General features: G+C 35.6%; 1 protein-coding gene across 3 annotated transcripts in view; it reads right to left on the bottom strand.

The window, feature by feature from the left end:
* Positions 1–18928, bottom strand: part of CCDC122 (coiled-coil domain containing 122) — a 34374-nt gene that overhangs the window by 4502 nt on the left and 10944 nt on the right. For 2 of the 3 annotated variants that reach the window (XM_059042220.2, XM_067016171.1), the window contains 2 exons: positions 13562–13960; positions 12692–12808 (listed from right to left, as the gene is read on the bottom strand). In XM_059042220.2, the coding sequence (XP_058898203.1) occupies positions 12692–12808; positions 13562–13960 (516 nt within the window). Of the gene's footprint in view, positions 1–12691; positions 12809–13561; positions 13961–15809; positions 15889–18928 lie in introns of those variants that run through there. The other variant, XM_059042223.2, reaches the window with a different exon arrangement.

Below are 18928 nucleotides of genomic sequence, written 5' to 3'. Positions count from 1 at the left end.
TTCACATAAATTGCTATAAACTTTAAACATCCTTTTAAGTTTTCAGTTTTGTTAATTCTTCAAAGTCAGATAGTTCATTCAAATTGGTGAACTAGGCCTCCTGATATATTGGTGAAACAGAAAGTAACTTTAAAAGAATTATAAATAAATTAGTAAACAGAAATATCATATTAGATAATGAAACTATATTCAAAAGAAGATTTTTAATATATCAAATATATTCAAAGGGATATATATCAACTTATATGTATATATGTAATACATATCACTGCATATATTTATTAATATGTAATAAATATATCCATTGATATAGCCAATAGCATACATTCGTAAGAATATAGTCACTGAATATGCTTATATACATGTTCATAGAATATACTAACAGAAATCAAATAACTAGAACAAAATTTTGGTTACTCCATAAATCATATTAACCTGTTTCTAAAATTATTCTTCAGCAGTGAAGCTGTGAAACTAATACACCATGGATCAGAGTAGAGACATGCAAAGTCCCCTTAGTGGGACTCTAGATCACCAGCCTCAGCTAGATATCACAGGAGGTATTAATATAAACCAAAGAAAGAATATATCATCAGAAGGGATTATGTGAAGAATATAGCACAAAAATAGGCAAGTGAAGGAGACATGTGTTTGTAGTTCCCATCCAGTGACTATCTGATAAGAATAACGCTGTTACGGAGATTGGCTCCTTGAGTGTCCAGAGCCAGAGGTCAAGAATACTCCAAATCAAATGACTGACTTGATTTCCATGCTCAGTAATTAACTTTATGATAATTTGGCTTCCAGTGTAGTTTCCTTACAGGGAGAAGAAGCACTGATGACTGATATGTTTTCTGATTTCCTTGAGAGTTTTGTTTATTATTGTAAATTAATAAACTGGCATTTGAGTTTTATACATCAGGTTCTTGTAAACTCTACTAGCACTTCTCCATGTCTACCCAACCCTGGGATACTTAAAAGGTTAATTTTCTAAGCCCACAAGGCTAAAAGGAGGTTTTGGCCAAGAAGTGACTTCGTAAAGGTGAAGGTCACATTGTGAGCCTTCTTGAAGGCCAGCCAATTGTTCAGCCTCTATTGGTATAATTCTGCCTTTGGTATGTGTCAATATTCAAACTTGAATACCATCACAAAACTAAGGATGTAGTGGTTCTGGAGAGAATACAGCTTTTTTTGCCTCTAAGAAATGGAGGAGCTACTATTCTTATTTAGTTATTGTTACACTCAAGGCAGAAATAATAATAATAATGAAGCAGGGGTGGTGCTCAGAAAACACAGTGGCAAAAAGAGTGGCCTCTTCATTCCCTTCACTCTAGACACACTTCACTTCTAGAATCTGAGTCCAAGTACGTTCTCATATTAAGACTTTTGCACTTATTTTTTCCTTTGCCTGGAAAGCTATTCCTCAGAGCTACATGACTAGCTCCTTCACTCCTTTACATTGTTTGTGTTTTGAAAGTGAAACCAACTGCATTCCTGAGATAAACTTTGCTTGGTCATGAGTTACTAACCTTTTTTATACATACCAGCAAATGTCAATTTGAAAATATTTTGCATCTACGTTCATGAGGAACATTGGTCTGTAATTACTTTTCTGGTAATGTTCCTGTTCATTCTTTGTGTCAGGGTTATGCTGGCCTCCTAAAATAAGCTGGGAAGAGTTCCACTCTCCATTTTCTGAAAAAATTTGTGTAGGCTGGGTATTATTTCTTCCTTAAATGTGTGATAGAATTTACCAGTGAAGCCATGTCAGTCTGAAGCTTTCCTTGTGGGGAGGGTTTTAATTATGAGTTCAATTTCATTGGTTCCTACTTCACACCATTTATATAGCCTAATTTTAAATGGATCATAGGTCTAAACATAAAAGTAATTTCTTCCTGTGTTACTGATGGTATGTGCGCTTTTCAAGGAATTTGTCCATTTCATCTAAGTTGTTAAATTTATTGTTTATAATAGGCCTTTATCATCCTTTTAAGTCTATAGGACCTAAAGTAGTGTCCCCACCATCCTCATTTTTTTGATCATTATTGTTATGGTTTATCAATTTTATTAGTCTTTTCAACTTTTGGCTTTGTTGATTTTCTTTGATTTTCCATTTTCTATTTCACTGATTTCTACTATTTATTATGTCATTTCTTCCTATTTGCTATTGGCTGAATTTATTCTTATTTTTCTAGTCTCTTAAGATGGAAGCTTAGATAATTACTTTTAAACCTTTCCTTCTAATATGCACATTTAAATCTGTAAATTTTCCTCTGAATACTGCTCTAGCTATACCCTATGGTTTTTTTATATGCTGTGTTTTCATTATCATTCAATTTCAAATATTTTCTAATAATTCTCATGATTTCTTCTTTTTTTGTGATTTCTTCTTTGACTCATGGATTATTTATAATTGTGATGCTCAATTTCAAAATGTTGATGTATTTTCTAGCTTTCTTATTGTTACTTTCTAATTAAATTCTGCTGTTATCAAAGAATATCAAATTCTTTGAAATTTATCATCCAGTGTATTGTCTATCTTGGTGAATGTTCCATGTGCATTTGAAAATAATGTATAATCAACAGTTATTAGGTGGAGTATTTTATATATGGTAATTACGTTTAGCTGGTAGATAAGTTGTTCAAATTTTCTATATGCTTGCTTACTGATTTTGTGTATTGTTCTATCAACTATTCAAAAAAGTTGTTAAGCTCTCCAATACGATTGTAGATTTGTGTCTTTTTCTTTTTAATCTTGTCAGTTTTTGCTTATGTATTTTGAAGCTTTATGATTAGGTAAATACACATTTAGTATTATTATTTGTTTCTGGTGAATTGACTGGCCCTCTTCAACTTTGATGGTAGTCCATATCTTAAAATCTACTTGATATTAAAACAGCCATGACCAGCTTTCTTAAGATTGGTGTCTTCATAGTTTATCTTTTTCTTTCTTTCAACCTGTCTGTGTCTTTATATTCAAAGTGCATCTCTTGTGCAAAAGTTATGTTCGCAAATTGTTTTTTCAATTCAATCTGATCATTTTTACCTTTTAATTGGAGTGTTTAGTCCATTTACATTTAATGTAACCAATGATATGTTTGGGTTTAAGTCTACCATTTCAATATTTGTGTTCTATTAGTCTTTTTTGCCTTTTTTATTTATTTATTTTCTGTCTACACTCAGAGTGGATCACAGACCTAAATATAGAATGCAAAACTATAAAACTCCTAGAAGATAACACAGGAGAAAGCCTAGAAGACCTGGGGTTTGGTTATGTCTTTTTACATACAACATTGAAGGCACAATCCATGAAAGAAATGATAAGCTAGACCTCATAAAAATTAAACCTTCTGCTCTGTAAAAGACACTGTCAGGAAAATAAGACAAGCTACAGACTGGGAGAAAATATTTGCAAAAGACACATCTGATAAAGAACTGTTATTCAAAATATACAACAAACTCTTAAAATGCAACAATAAGAAAACAAATAACCAGATTAAAAAATATGCCAGAAACCTGAACAGACACCACACCAGAAAAGATATACAAATGGCAAATAAGCATATGAAAACATGCTCCACATAAAATGTCATCAGGGAAATGAGAATTAAAACAACAAGATACCACTACACACCTATCAGAATGACCAAAATCTGCAACAATGACAACACCAAATGCTGGTGAGGATGTGGAGCAAGAGGAACTCTCTCATTCATTGCTGATGGGAATGCAAAATGGTACAGCCACTTTGGAAGACAATTTGGTGGTTTCTTACCAAACTAAACATACTCTACCACATGATCCAGCAATCACACCCTTTGGCATTTACCCAAAGGAGTTGAAAACTGATATCCACACAAAAATACAGATGCTTATAGCAGCTTTATTCATAATTGCCAAAACTTGGAAGCAATCAAGATGTCCCTCAGTAGGTGAAAGAATAAACTGTTGTATATCCAGACAACAGAATATTATTTAGCACTAAAAAGATAAATAAATAAAACAACAAATGAGCTATCAAGCCATGAAATGTCACAAGGAACCTTAAATGCATATTACTAAGTGGAAGACGCCAATCTGAAAAGGCCACAAACTGTATGATTCTAACTATATGATATTCTGGAAAAGGTAAAACCATGGAGACAGTAAAAAGATCTGTGGTTGACAGAGGTTGGGGGAGGGAGGGGTGAATACATAGAGCAAAGAGGATTTTTAGGACAGTGAAACTCTTCTTTTCTTTTTAAATTAGTTATCTATTTTATACATATTAGTGTATATATGTCAATCCCAATCTCCCAATTCATCACACCACCTCCCCCAAAACTCTTCTGTATGGTATTGTAATGGTGGATACGTGTCATTATACATCTGTCAAAATTCATAGAAGGTACAACACCAAGAGTAAACCCTAATGTAAACTATGAACTCTGGGTGATAATGATGTGTCAACATAGGTTTATCAGTTGTAACAAATGTACCACCCTGGTGGGAGATGTTGATAGCTTGGGAGGCTGCCAGGGGGCAGGGGGTATGAGGGAGCACTCTGTACCTTCTGTTCAATTTTGCTGTGAACCTAAAACAGCTCTAAAACAGTAAAGTCTATTAAAAAAATCAATAACCATCACTGTTCTTGTATATTTAATGTGACTTTTTTTCTGGCTGCTTTTAAGATTTTTTTTTTTTTTTTTTGGTATGTGGGCCTCTCCCTGTTGTGGCCTCTCCCATTGCGGAGCACAGGCTCCGGACGCGCAGGCTCAGCAGCCATGGCTCACGGGCCCAGCCACTCTGCGGCATGTGGGATCCTCCCGGACCGGGGCACGAACCCACATCCCCTGCATCAGCAGGTGGACTCTCAACCACTGCGCCACCAGGGAAGCCCCTAAGATTTATTTTTTTCTTTGTATTTGGTTTTCAGTCGCCTGACTATAATTTCCTTAGATACAGTTTTCTCTGTATTTATCCTGCTTTGGGTTTGGTAAATTTCTTGAATCTATGAGTTATTTTTTTAGTCAAGTTTGGAAAATTGTTGGCCAGTATTTCTTAATATTTCTGTTCCCTTTTCTCTCTCTCTCCTCACCTCCTGGAACTCTAATTACCCATACGTCACATTGCTAAACATGGTCTCACAAGTCACTGAGGCTCTATGCATTTTCTTCAGTTTTTTTTCTTTTTCTCTGTATGCTTGCTTTGATGACTTCTACTGATCTGTCTTCAAGTTTAAGAAAGATCTTGCTTCTGTTGTGTCTAACCTGCTATTAATTACACCTAATAAATTTTTTCAACTTTTTCTTCAGTTCTAAGATTTCCATTTGGTTCTTTTATATGATTAATATTCTTTCTCTTTACCCATTACTGTGTATCCATCTTTCATGTAGAACAGGGGTCCCAAACCCCGGGGCCATGGACCAGTAATGGTCTGCGGCCTGTTAGGAACCAGGCCACACAGCAGGAGGTGAGCGGTAGGCAAGTGAGCAAAGCTTCATCTGCAGCTCCCCATCTCTCCCCATCACTTGTGTTACCGCCTGAACCATTGCTCTACTCCCCCCATCCCTGTCCGTGGAAAAATCGCCTGCCATGAAACTGGTCCCTGGTGCCAAAAAGGTTGGGGACCGCTGCTGTAGAATATTTAACATATTTAATCATAATTTTCCGTCCTTGCCAAACAACTGCTGAATCAACTGTGACTGGTTTTCTTGATTATTCTCTTAATTATTGGTAATACTTCTCTATTTGTTTACATGTGTAAGAATGCTTTTTATTAACTCAACAGTGTACATATAAACTCTGGATTACGTTATTTTCTTCTGAAAAGTTTTGAATTTTGTTCTAATTGTCAGTTAAGTTATTGGTGGATCATCTTGAACTTGTGAGACCTTATTTTATACTTTTGCTAGAGTGTCCATTTCAGTTTTGTTCTTAGATCTAGGCCTTGTCTTTAGTTTTGTGTTAGCTCTTAGTTCTGAGTATGGTCTTTACTCCTAAAGTGTGGCAGTAGTAGCAGTGGGCAGATGCTAAAATCTCAGGTCAGTTCTTCAGCATTGTAGCTGTTTTCCCCCACTGTGATCCTTGAAATTTTACACCCACCCCCAATGCAACTGCAGTTCAAGTTAAAGCCAAGGATTTGAAGGGAGATAATATAGAAGTTTGGGGCTCCAAATAAGGCCAAATTAATATTTACTCAATCAACCTCAATATGAGGGGTAGGAATCCCTACAACAGTATAAAATGATTTCAAACATAAGTTATTATTATTATTTGTGGTGATAATTATTGAGAACATATTAAATATTAGTAAGATCACGGAACTTATCTTACAACTCAGTAATTCTACTTCTTGATACAAAGGGTGTGTGTACTATGTTCACTACAACACTACTTTTAATGGTGAAATGCTGGAAATAACTTAATGTCTATCAGTTGTGGCATGTTTATATAAATTAAGGTATAGTCATACTGTGAAATATTTTGCAGCAGTTAAAAAGAATAATGTAGGCCCATAGGTACTAATATGAAAAAAAACTATGATATATGTTATTGAGTAAGTAAAGTAGTTGCAAAATTATATGTATGGTACTTTATGTAATCTTCCCCCATGCATAGATGTGTGTTCATGTGTGTGTGTGTACATGCACATGTGTATATATACATATATACATACATACTCATGCTTACCCAAGTGCACACACCAAACAGCAGTTGCCATTAGGAAGAGGTGAGTGTGAAAAGAGAGCAATGTAATGGGAGGCAGTGGGCAAAGGAACTTTAGCCTTCCCTCTAAAATTTTAATCTTTTCCAAGGAGAATATATTTCCACAGAAGTGAAAACCATTTTTTAAAAAGATTGGGAGTAGAGTCCAAAAGACATGGACTCATATTCTATTCTGTCCCTTATCACCACTAGCTATATAACCTTGTACAAGTTATTTAAATTTTCTGAAATTCTGTAAAATATGCTACTGTGAGAATTTAAATGGGATAGCCTACACAAAGTGCTTGAAAAATACCAGGCACTCAATAAACAACAATAGATTTAATAATACTGAACATTTCTTCTTGTACCTTTTGTAAGACAGAATAATTTGTTACCAAGTTATCTAGCTATCTGAATCATTCTTACCCTGCCTTTAGTTTACTTTTTTACCTTTGCTTCTTTGGGTTTTTCATGTAGGACCAGCTTTCTAGTTGTGTAATCATTTCTGTGGCTGACCTCAGTAAATGAATGGATTAGTTAATTGTGTACCCTGCATGTTGCATTGTAACAAGTGAAAGGTATTTTGTTCCTGATCTTTAGTAGCTCCGAAAGCACTCTAAATTTTTCCCTGTCTTTTAAATTTGGAGCTCAAATTGAACAAAATTTAGGCAAGAGTAACCGTTAATAAATCTTACAATGCTTTACACAATACCTGTTATCACAAAATGTTACTTGCAGCACTCATCATTTGCTAAAAACTTCTTAACTGCTCTAGTTTCCCTTCCCTGAAAACTCTTGGATTTGGCATATAACATGTTTTTAAAAATGCTGCTTAATGCTTTATATTTGAAGCTTTGTATTTGTATGCTTTGTATTTTGCTTCCCCACTTTTCTTCGTCAGTGACTCATAACTTATCTTTATTTTCCTCTCTTTAGTTCCTTTCTTCTAAAATATATATAAGGATAGACAATAGACAGGGAAAAAAGGCATTTGGGGGTAATTATTTGGAAATACTTCTTTCATTCAGACATGCCCTAAAATTACCAAAAACATTCATTTGACTAAAAAAAAAAACCATGTAAAATTCAAAAACCATTTTCAGTTTTTCTTAATAAAAAAATATAAAAAGCAACATTAATATCAAGATTAAACATGAAAAGCACAAAATATTGAAAGAATTAAACATTAGAACAAAAGAATGCTATAATCCAGGCAAAAGATGACCATGAACTGTACCAAGACCATGGCTAAAAACATCCAGAAGGAATAGAAAAAGAAAGACTCAAAAAAGAAATAAGTAATAAAAATCTTCTGGTATTTAAATTTATACTCTTAAAAAACTAGTTGTTTTGAGAAAGAAGTTACTTGTGTCAATGATAAATTCTCATCATGCAATAAATGAAATTGTTGGGAAAAAAAAGCAGTGTTCTCAAGACAATGCTGTGGGGGTGGTATTTGTCCTTCAGTGTTATAGTTTATTACAGATAATCTCTAATTTCTTAGACTTTCATTTTTTCAACCATAACATTGTGATAGAATTGAGGACTACTTTTTAATGCATTAGAGTTAATAAAACTAAAGTTTAAAAGCCTAAAAGGATCTTTAGTAATCCTATTATGAAAGCTTAAAAGAGAGTTTATTAAATTTCACGATAATATACTGATGAAAACATAAAAAACTGAAGTCTCAAGCTCAATGACATTCCATCTAAATCTATCATTAGTAGACATTTACATCACCCTTTACCACTAAAAATACCTATGTACACTTCTGCTTCTGTCAAAATAAAGTAGATGCATTTCATATACCTATTCCTCATGCTAAGTACAACTAAAATCCCTGGACACTGTATATAATATTAGCATAAGAAGCTTCTGAAAGGTGGAGAGAAGGCAGACTGGTTGGAGACCTTAGGATCCTAGGAACAACTTGGTAATGAGTTCCCTGAGTTTTCATTTTGCCTCATATATCCCAGAGTGGATATGGGGAAGACAGCAGGCTGGAAATGCCAATAGGTGCAGACAAAAACAAAACAAAACAAAACAATACAAAACAAAAGAACTCCAAGAAAAGCCTGCTATCTAGCCAAAGGACCAGGAAAAAGGCAGACTATGCAAGACTGAAAACTTTTAGGTAGTAACTACTCAAGTCAAACACCACAGAAAAATCTATGGCCCCACCACCACCCACACTAGCAAAGCCTACACTTTCACCATTACTGGGCTATTACAAGGTGCCCCGGTCCTCCTGCTGGGGTGGTGTCAGAGAAGGCTGACTGGGGAGCCAGGACTTTTTATTCCCTCTGGAAAGTAACAAACCACATCCTCTGGTGTGAGTGGAGCCCATCTGGGGAGGCTGGACTTCTACTCCCATCTAGTGGTAGCAAGGCATTCTTCCCCCTCCTAACTGGGAGAATGTCAGAGGAGGCCTAGTGGAGAGTCAGGGCTTTTACCACCGCTCAGTAGTAGCCAGGCCACATCTACACCGGAGCAGTAAAGAGGTGCTCCTGCCCTTCCCAGCCACGGGCTTATCAACAGAAGCCTAGTGGGCAGCCAGAACTCCCACTTTTGACTAGCAGTAACAAGAAGCCCTTCTTCTCTCCATGAGTGTCCATGGAGACTCTGCACTTCCAGTACTACCTGGAAGCAACAATGACCCAGAGTCTTAAAACATAATACCCAACATGTCCAGATCTCAATAGAAAATCTCTCATCAAAGCAAGAACCAGGAAGACCTTAAACTGAGTAAGAAATAACAATCAACATGTGCCAACACCAAGAAAATGCAGAAGTTAGCATTATCTGACAAGCATTTTAAAGCTGATCATCATAAAAATGCTTCAATGAGTAATTATGAATTGCCTGAAACAAATGAAAATATAAAAAGTCTCAGCAAAGGAATAAAGGATACAAAGAACCAAATGGGAAAAACACAGTAACTAAAATAAAAAGTTTCATGGGATGGTTCAATTGCAGAATGGAGGGGATAAAGGAAAGAATCAGTGAATGGAAGATAGAACTCTAAGGATTACTCAATCTGAAAAACTGAGAGACAAAAGACTGAAAGAAAGAAACGAAGAGAGCCTCAGGGACCTGTAGGGCTATATCAAAAAAAGACCTATGATTTGTGTCATCAGAGTCCTGGAAGGATAGGAGAAAAGAGGGCAGAACTGCAAAAGTATTCAAATAAATCAGAGCTGAAAATTTCTCAAATTTGGCAAAAGACATAAGCCTACAGAATCAAGAAGCTGAGAATTTTCCAGATAGTATAAATCCAAAGAAACTATTTCTAAAACATATAGCAGTAAAACTTCTGAAAACTAAAGACAGGAAAGCTTGAAAGCAGCAAGAAACAAATACCTTATCTGTAGAGAGAAAAACAATTCAAATGACAGTGGATTATCTGTTAGAAATCATAGAGACCAGAAAGAAGTGGCAGAGCATTTTTCAACTGAAAAGAACTGTCAACCCAGAATTCTATATCCACCAAAATATCTTTCAGAGATGAAAGGGAAATGAAGACATTTTCAGAAGAAAAAAAAAAAAAGAAAAATCCCAGAGACTGCCACCAGCCTAATTCTCCTAAAAGAATGAATTTAGAAATTTTCTAAAGAGAAAGGAAATGATAAATGAAGAAATCTTAGAACATCAGGAAGGAAGAAAGAATATGGTGGAGTAAAAATATGGGTAAATACAATAGACAAATGGAAAGGGCACAGCTAAAGTGTATGGGGTTTCTTTTGAGGTGATGAAAATTTCTAAAATTGACTATGGTAATGGTTACAAATTATCTGTATTCATACTAAAACCCATTGAATTATGCAATTTAAATGGGTGAATTGTATGGTATGTGAATTATATCTCAATAAAGCTGTTTTCAAAATCAGCATAGTGGTAGCCTGAGGAAAAGGGACAAGAGAACTTTCTGGGAATGATGCAAAAGTTTTATATCTTGATCTAGGTCATGGTAACCCAGGTGTATGGTATGTATAAATTGTCAAAATTAATCAAGCTAATCCCTTATAAATAGTGTACCTACTCTTATGACAATTATACCTTAATAAAAATTACTAAGAATCTCAAATTTCTCTCCAAAATGCTTTTACCAATTTATACTCATACCAATAGTATTTTAGAATTCAGGTGGTCCACATCTTACAAATTGTAATATTGATAATTGACAGGCTAAATATGGGGCCTTATTGCGGTTTGAATTATCAACCCCTTATTGTTAGCGAGGTTGTTCATCATTTCCATTGGGGCTTTTTTTTGATATTCATGTTTTGAAAGGTAAGACTTTTCATACCATTTTACCAATGTTCTATGGCTTGTCTGAAATTTTCTTATCTCTTAGTCACTTAGGTATGTTACAAATACCCTCTCTCAAAATGAGTCTTGTCTTCTTTATTGTTATGCTGCATCTCAATAATCTAGAAATTTATGATATAGTCAAAAGTAACATTTAATCAATGCAGTTTGCATATATGTCTGTCTTTTAAAATAAATACTTCTGTAACACAAATGGTTAAGTTTGTCTCCTATATTGTCTTCAATCCTCGTGGAAGCATGTGCATGTATGTGTTAAGAGGCAGGAATCTAATTTTATTTCAAAATTGTCTATTTTTTCATATGGCTAACTTATTTTTGTTTGTACCATTTATGATGGATTATTTCTGGATTCTTTTTTTCTGTTTCACTAATCATTTTTTCTATTTCTATGCCACTTATATACTGTCTTACTATTATAGTTTTATAATGAATCTTGATATCTAGAAGGGTAAAAAAACACCCATTTATTTAGATTGCTAGTAAAATATAAGATAAAATCATGGTGTTTCTTGAAGAGAGTGTTTTGTAAAGGTGAGGGGTTTTGTCTTAAAATTCCTCAGGTTTTTTTCATTGTGTCAAATTAGTCAAAAACAAGTTGAAAATATACATCTTTTTATTTTCCAAAGTAATTTTTTTTTTTTTTTTTTTTTTTTTTTTTTTTGCGGTATGCGGGCCTCTCACTGTTGTGGCCTCTCCCGTTGTGGAGCACAGGCTCCGGACGCGCAGGCCTAGCGGCCATGATTCACGGGCTTAGCTGCTCCGCGGCATGTGGGATCTTCCCGGACCAGGGCACGAACCCGTGTCCCCTGCATTGGCAGGAGGATTCTCAACCACTGCGCCACCAGGGAAGCCCCCAAAGTAATTTTTAAGGGTGAAAATTATTTTTTTGCCCTTAACAACGTACACTTTTCCATTTTTGTTCTGCCCTCATCTAAACAATAATGACTACAGAGGTCTGCCAGTGGCACCTTAAATTTAGCCTCACTTTTAATTTTACATATCAGTTTGTTGTTTTTAATTGGACAGTTGAAAATTACTAATAGGAAGTCAGAGGGGTTTAGAATACCAATACTTCCATTGTCTTTACTTTACTTTGAAGAGTCTTTAATTTCTGTCTAGGAGTGGTCATATTTTTGACTGGATAGCTTCTACTTTCTGTTTTTTTATGTTTATAGCAACTTTATTCATAATGGCCTAAACCTGGAAGCAAGAAAGATGTCCTCTAGCAGGTGAATGGATAAACAGTGGTACATCTAGAGAATGGAATTATCACTCAGCTCACTATCAAGACGTGAAAACACATGGAAGGGTTTTAAATGCATATTGCTAGGTGAAAGGAGCCAATTTGAAAAGGCCACATACAGCATTAGCCTCTGCTTTCTAGCCGTTAATTGGGTACAAAATTGGTGGAATGCGACCTGGAAGAATTCTAGGCCAGATTTAAATAAGAGTACTTGCTTTCTTTGAATGTATTAATATATTTGAATATTTTTGAATGAGGGAGTCTCTATACTTATCTATTAATGGTTTAGACTTATCAACTGCTTTTTGTAGTTCTTTTTTGTTCTCTAGCTGTTTTGGGAATTCAGAGTAAACTATGGAAATTATGACTATAGTAAAAGTTTAAAAAATGATCCCATAAAACAATGAAATCCAGATAATTAAGACTTACCTCTATTTCTTTTCTTAATTTTTCATGTGTCTTTTTTTCTTCCTCAAGAAAACAAGTTTTTTCAATGATGGATTCTTTTATAGTTATAATTTTATCCTTTAGGTTTGTAATGTCGTCCTGTATGTTTATAGAATTTAAAATATACACATCAAACAATGAATGGTCAATATAAATCCAAGATTTTCAGTGTTTCTGTAATTTAAGAAAACTAGCCATCACATTTAATTTTGATAAATAGGATTAGAATATTACTTCTATAGGTACAAGGAACAAAGAATGGTTATTCAAGCAAGCAAACCTTAGATTTGAAAATACAGAAGTAAAAACCAAATGAAAATAAGACATAAAGGAAAGTGGTAGTCACAGGGGCAACTGCCCAGCTACGATATAAAGGATATTTTTTAATTCTTTAGCAAGAAATAATAGATATTTTAAGTTTTTATCTCCCAACGTCTTCAAAGAATATTAAGAAAAAGATGCTTAGGGTACAATTATTAATTCATATTGTTTGTGTAACAGCATTAAGCACACTAAATTGATTTTAATTGGTCTGGATCCATTAGCCTGGAAGCTAGAGTTTCAACATCTTTGTGAGTCACACCTGTAACAAATGGATTAATTGTTCACTGTGATTTTGTTTGACTATATATTTTTATTAATCCATAAGGGATTTGGGGATGTTTCCTTTATGCATTTGCACATATGGCATAGTTGCTACATAACTCATGCACTTATACAAGTTTTCAAATTTGTGAATTGAGTTAGAGCACCCATGGGTATTTTATTAAGTTAATGATAAGTTTATCACTTAGTAAGGGTACTCGCAATAAAAGGAATAATAGAAAACATTTCAATAGTGATATTTCAAACCTGTACTTGTTTCATCAGGTTTCCTTCTGGATTTTGGAGATCCTGCATAAGTTCCTCTTTCATTGTCTTTAGTTTTTTAACAAGGTCTCGTTTCTCACTGAGTTCAGTCATGAATGACCATTTGCTCTCTACCTCTCTCAAACTATCTTTATGTGCTTTTATTTTTGCATAGTATTCATTATATCTTATCATTTGTTCCTCAAAATCTTCTTGTGCTGCCTCTATGTCAAATTTAAGCTTCACATTTTCTGTATGTAAGGATTTGATTTGATTTTCCAGGTTTCCACACTGAAGTTTGGTATTCTGTATGGCAGCATCTTGCTGATAAATTTGCCTTTCTGTTTCTTTAGTTTCTGCAGAGACAGATGCTATTTGTGTTTTAAGCTCATGAAGTTCATTCTGTAAGATATTTCAACATTATTATTATTAGTTCATGATATTCAACATGAAAGAAAAGTCATTGTTTTGATCCATAGTGTGTGTAGAAAAATCACTTAACATAAAAAATATATATTTATCAGATATAGAAAAATGGATGCATAACAGGATACATGTAATAAAGTAAAAAAATTATTTTATAATCAGAGGGAGCCCAGGGTTATATATTTCTTATTTTTTAATGTTCATCTAATTCTAAATATTAAAATTTTATCCTTTGTCTTAACATTTTATATGTAAAAGATACTTTACAATCATTTTAATAATATATTTGTGGGCAATCAGAAGTACAAACTAAAGAAAAACTATATGATAAAAATGATAAAACCCTGAATTGAAAACACAAAAGATCTAGGTTCTAGTTTCCTTACTACTATCTACTAGTTGGGGTGATCATACATAGCAAACTTAATTACCCTATTCAAACCCCACTGTCTTCACTTGTAAGATAAGTTTAAAGGTATATTTAGCTTTGCCTCTCTGAGGCATTTGGCATTTCTAACCAGCACCTCCTTTTTAAAACCTAGCAGCACTCTTCTCTGCTTCTCCTCAGGTATCTCTGAGCATTGCTTCTCAATCTCGATGGTTCCTTCAAATACAGGTTTTCCTCAGGGTACAGGCATCATAATTTCCTCCTCTCATTCTGTATACACTCCTTGGGTAATCTTATCCATACTCGGATCTTGAGATACATATATGCTAATGATTCACAGAATATAAGTGGCTGTTAAGTCCTATACCCAGCTGCCACTGGCCATCTCAAATTCATTGTGTCCAAAAATCAGACTAATCCTCCCCTCCCCGATCCCATCCTGCTCTCCCTTGTATCAGTCACTTATTGTCAGAACCACAAAACCTCAGTGACATATAACTAGTGCTTATTGCTCATGTGACGAGAAGCAACTGGGCTTGGCTAGGTGGTTCTGTTGACTTTGGTTGGATTTCCTCAAATGTCTGGAGGTTGGCTGACTGTAAGATGATTTAGGTTGGCTTCAACTGGGCCAACTGGGGTGTCTTGGCTTTGCTTCACATGTATCTTATCCTCCAGTGGGCCAGGCCAGGCATGTCCTTCTCATGATGATAGCAGATGCAGAAGAATGGAAGCCCAATTATGGAACAACTTTTTCAAACTTCTGTTTGAATAACATCCTAGCTGGTCACATGATCAAATCTCAGTGGAGGGGTAGAAAGTATGTCCACCCATTATGGGAGGGCATTATCATGATAAATGGTAAAGGGTGTGGATATACACGAGGATGAAGATTTGGGACTAAAAATGCAAATTACCACACCCCTATGTTCCCAAACTTAGTTAATGGTATTCCTTTGGGAGCCATATTTAATTCCTCCCTTCTCTTTATATTTAACTATTCATCAAATTCTGTAGATCCTCCCACCAATACAACTGTAGGCCTTTATCCTTTTTCTTCTATCCAGTATGGTCATCCTCTTTAAATGAATCTGTAATTTTGGGAGGGAAGCACTTCACTAAAAAGGCAGACCCAGCCTATCCTTTTCTTGGCAGAGACAAGAGAGGGAAGTACACTGAAAAATACATCTTGCTGATGAACTTCAATCTTTATCTCCAGCTCTTAATATTTAAAATGCCCACTCGACAGTTCCATTTGGATATCTAATAGATGTCTCAACTACACAGGTTCAGGAAAGAACTTTTAATTTGCACCCCCAACATGTTCCTCTTCCAGCTTTCCTGATTTCAATAAACTGTACCACTTTCCACCTGGACACTTAAAAACCTAGTAGTCGTTCTTGATTCTTCCCTTAACCTTAACCCCCACAACCTATTTACCAACAAATCTTGATGGTTGGGCCTCCAAAATATATAAAATCCCAGCTCACTTCTGACCAGTCTTTGTAGCATAGTCCAGCTTCCAACTGGTCTCCCTGTTTCCATGCTTCCTCCTCTCCCCCAACTCGACTCCATTTTTCAGGCAGAAGAATCCTTTAAAAACATAAATCATATCATGCTACTTCCCTGCTCAAGATCCTCCAGTGGTTTTCTATTGCACTAATAATAAAATTCAAATTCTGTAATATGGCTTTTAAGGCCATACATGCTCTAATCCCTATCCACTTTGCCATCCCTCTCGTGTACTACTCTCCCCACTTCCAGCTTCCTTTTGTTTATGAAATACGCCTAGTTCCTTCTCTCCTAAGGGCATCTGTAATTGTTCCCTGAACCTTAGAATTCTCTATCCCTAGCTATTACCTGCTGGGGTCTTTGTCTTTCACAATTCAGCTTTATTATTACTCCTCAGAACAGTCTTCCTTGAATCAAAATAAAAATTAACTACCCACCTTCCTCCCCGTTATTCTCTACACATCATCCTATTGTATTTTCTTTGTAAACACCTCAATCAATGGAATTACTTTATATCTTTATTGCTTGCCTGCCTTAACTAGAAAGTAAATTCCATGGGTGCAGTAAACTTGTCTAACTTCTTTACCACCATCTTCCCTGTAGTTAAAATAGTACCTGGCACAAAGTAGGTGCTCTATAAATATTTAATAAATGAGTGAATGAGTGATGTACATGGAATGGTCAGGAAAGGGACACATGACCTGTCAACTAGATCAGGCTGTTGACCCTATTGGTCAATATGGGGAGATGACATTTACACTAATTTGGTCATCATCTCTTCTCTTTCTTAGACTAACATAACTAATAGACTGTTGACTTTTCTTCCTGGCTTTATTCAATTCCTCCTCCAATCCATTTCTACTCTTTCACTAGAATTGTATGTCTTCTTGTTGTTGTTGCTGTCTCTCCCTCCTCCTGCTTCTCCTCCTCTTCCTCCCTCTTCCTTCTTTTCTTCCTCTTTCTCATCTCCCTCCCCCTCTTCTCTTGCCTTTCTTTGTTAATAGATTATTGAAATATAATTGATATAAATAAACTGCACATATTTAAACTTTACAATTTGACAAGTTTTTTTTGTTTTTGTTTTTGTTTTTTTTTTTTGCGGTATGCGGGCCTCTCACTGTTGTGGCCTCTTTCGTTGCGGAGCACAGGCTCCGGACGCGCAGGCTCAGCAGCCATGGCTCACGGGCGCAGCCGCTCCGCGGCACATGGGATCTTCCCGGACCGGGGCACGAACCCGCGTCCCCTGCATCGGCAGGCGGACTCTCAACCACTGCGCCACCAGGGAAGCCCCCAATTTGCCACGTTTTGACTTACTTTTATGATCATGAGACTGTCACAATTAAGACAGTGACCTTATCCATTACCCACATGTCCAAAAATCAGATATGTCCATAAAAGTTTCCTCCTGATCCCTTGCGATCTATCCTTCCCTCCTCAGCTCTCTGCTTCCAGGCAAACGTTCATCTGCTCTGTCACCAAAAATTAGTTTGCATTTTCAAGAATTTTATATGAAAAGAATCATAAAATATATACAATTTTAGTCTCACTCCTTTCACTCAGCCTAATTAGAGACTCATCCATGTTGTCAGATATATCAGTAGCTCTTTCTTTTTATTGCTGAGCAATATTTCTTGTATGAATACACCACACTTTGTTTACTCATTCATCTGGTAGACATTTGTGTTGTTCCTGGTTTTCCAGTGGGCATACACTTTTATTTCTCTTGGGTAAATGAATAGCTAGAAATTGAATGTATGGGTTATATGGTAGATATATTTTAAACTTTTAAGAAACTGTAAACTTTTTTCTCAAATGGTACATCACTTACATTCCAAAATAATTGGGTCTGAAAATTCCAGTTCTTTTATATCTGCACCAGCACTTGGTATGGACAGTCTTTTTAAATTTACCCATTCTAGTGGGTATAGAATGAAATCTCACTATGATTTCAATTTGTATTTCTTTAATAATTGATGATACTGAGTATCTTTTCATGTGCTTGTCTTTTGCAATATCTGTTTGCATGAAATGACCATTGAAATCTTTTGCCCATCTTTAAACTGGGTTGTTTGCCTTCTTGAATTGTAAGAGTTCTTTATATAGTATAAATAAATTCAAGTACATTGTCAGGTATGTTTTCAAGTATTTTCTCCCAGTCTATGACAACCCAAATGCCCATAGGGCCCCAGCAGGTATACCTCACATTCATTTTCATAACAGTGCCTTTTGAACAGAAGTAAAATCGTTTTTTAATGAAGTCCAATTTTTTAAATTTTTGTGTACTATTTAAGAAACCTTTGCCAAACCCAGCATCACTAAGTTTTTCTCCTGTATTTTCTTCTAGATATTTTGTAGTTTCAGTTCTTGTTTTTAGGCCTATGATCCATTTGGAGTTAATTTTCATATACAGTATGAGGTGAAAATTGAAGTTCACTTTTTTTGCATGTAGCTCTCCTCCACCACTTGTTGAAAGATTATCCTTGTGATATATAATGAAATAATTATACAACTCACCATAATGCAGAATCAGTGGGAGCCCTGAGCTTGTTTTCACTTGTCACTCACTGATAGGGTTTTGATATGAGTCTGCAAGCAACTGATTTATTATGGTCTCTGTGCAGTCAAACCTCTCTGCTAATGATAATCTGTATTTGCAGCCACTCCCCAGTGCTAGCATCACTGTCTCAGCTCCACCTCAGATCATCAGGCATTAGATTCTCATAAGGAGTGCACAACCTAGATCCCTCACATGCGCAGCTCACAGTAGGGTTTGCACTCCTATGGGAATCTAATGCCACCAGTGATGTGACAGGAGGCAGAGTGGTAATGTGAGCAATGGGGAGCGGCTGTAAATACAGATGAAGCTTCACTCGTTCGTAGGCTGCTCACCTCCTGCTGTGTGGCCCAGTTCCTAACAGGCCACAGATCAGTACCTGTCCATGGTCCAGGGGCTGGGAACCCCTGCTCTAGAGCATATTCTTTTCATTTCTATGTTATATTTAATAAAAAAAAACCTTTAAAAATTAAATACACTGTTTTCATTTTTG

This window comes from Kogia breviceps, chromosome 16 (genome assembly GCF_026419965.1).
Source record: "Kogia breviceps isolate mKogBre1 chromosome 16, mKogBre1 haplotype 1, whole genome shotgun sequence".
Classification (NCBI taxonomy): Eukaryota; Metazoa; Chordata; class Mammalia; order Artiodactyla; family Physeteridae; genus Kogia; species Kogia breviceps.
This window is presented reverse-complemented; position numbering and strand designations above follow the sequence as displayed.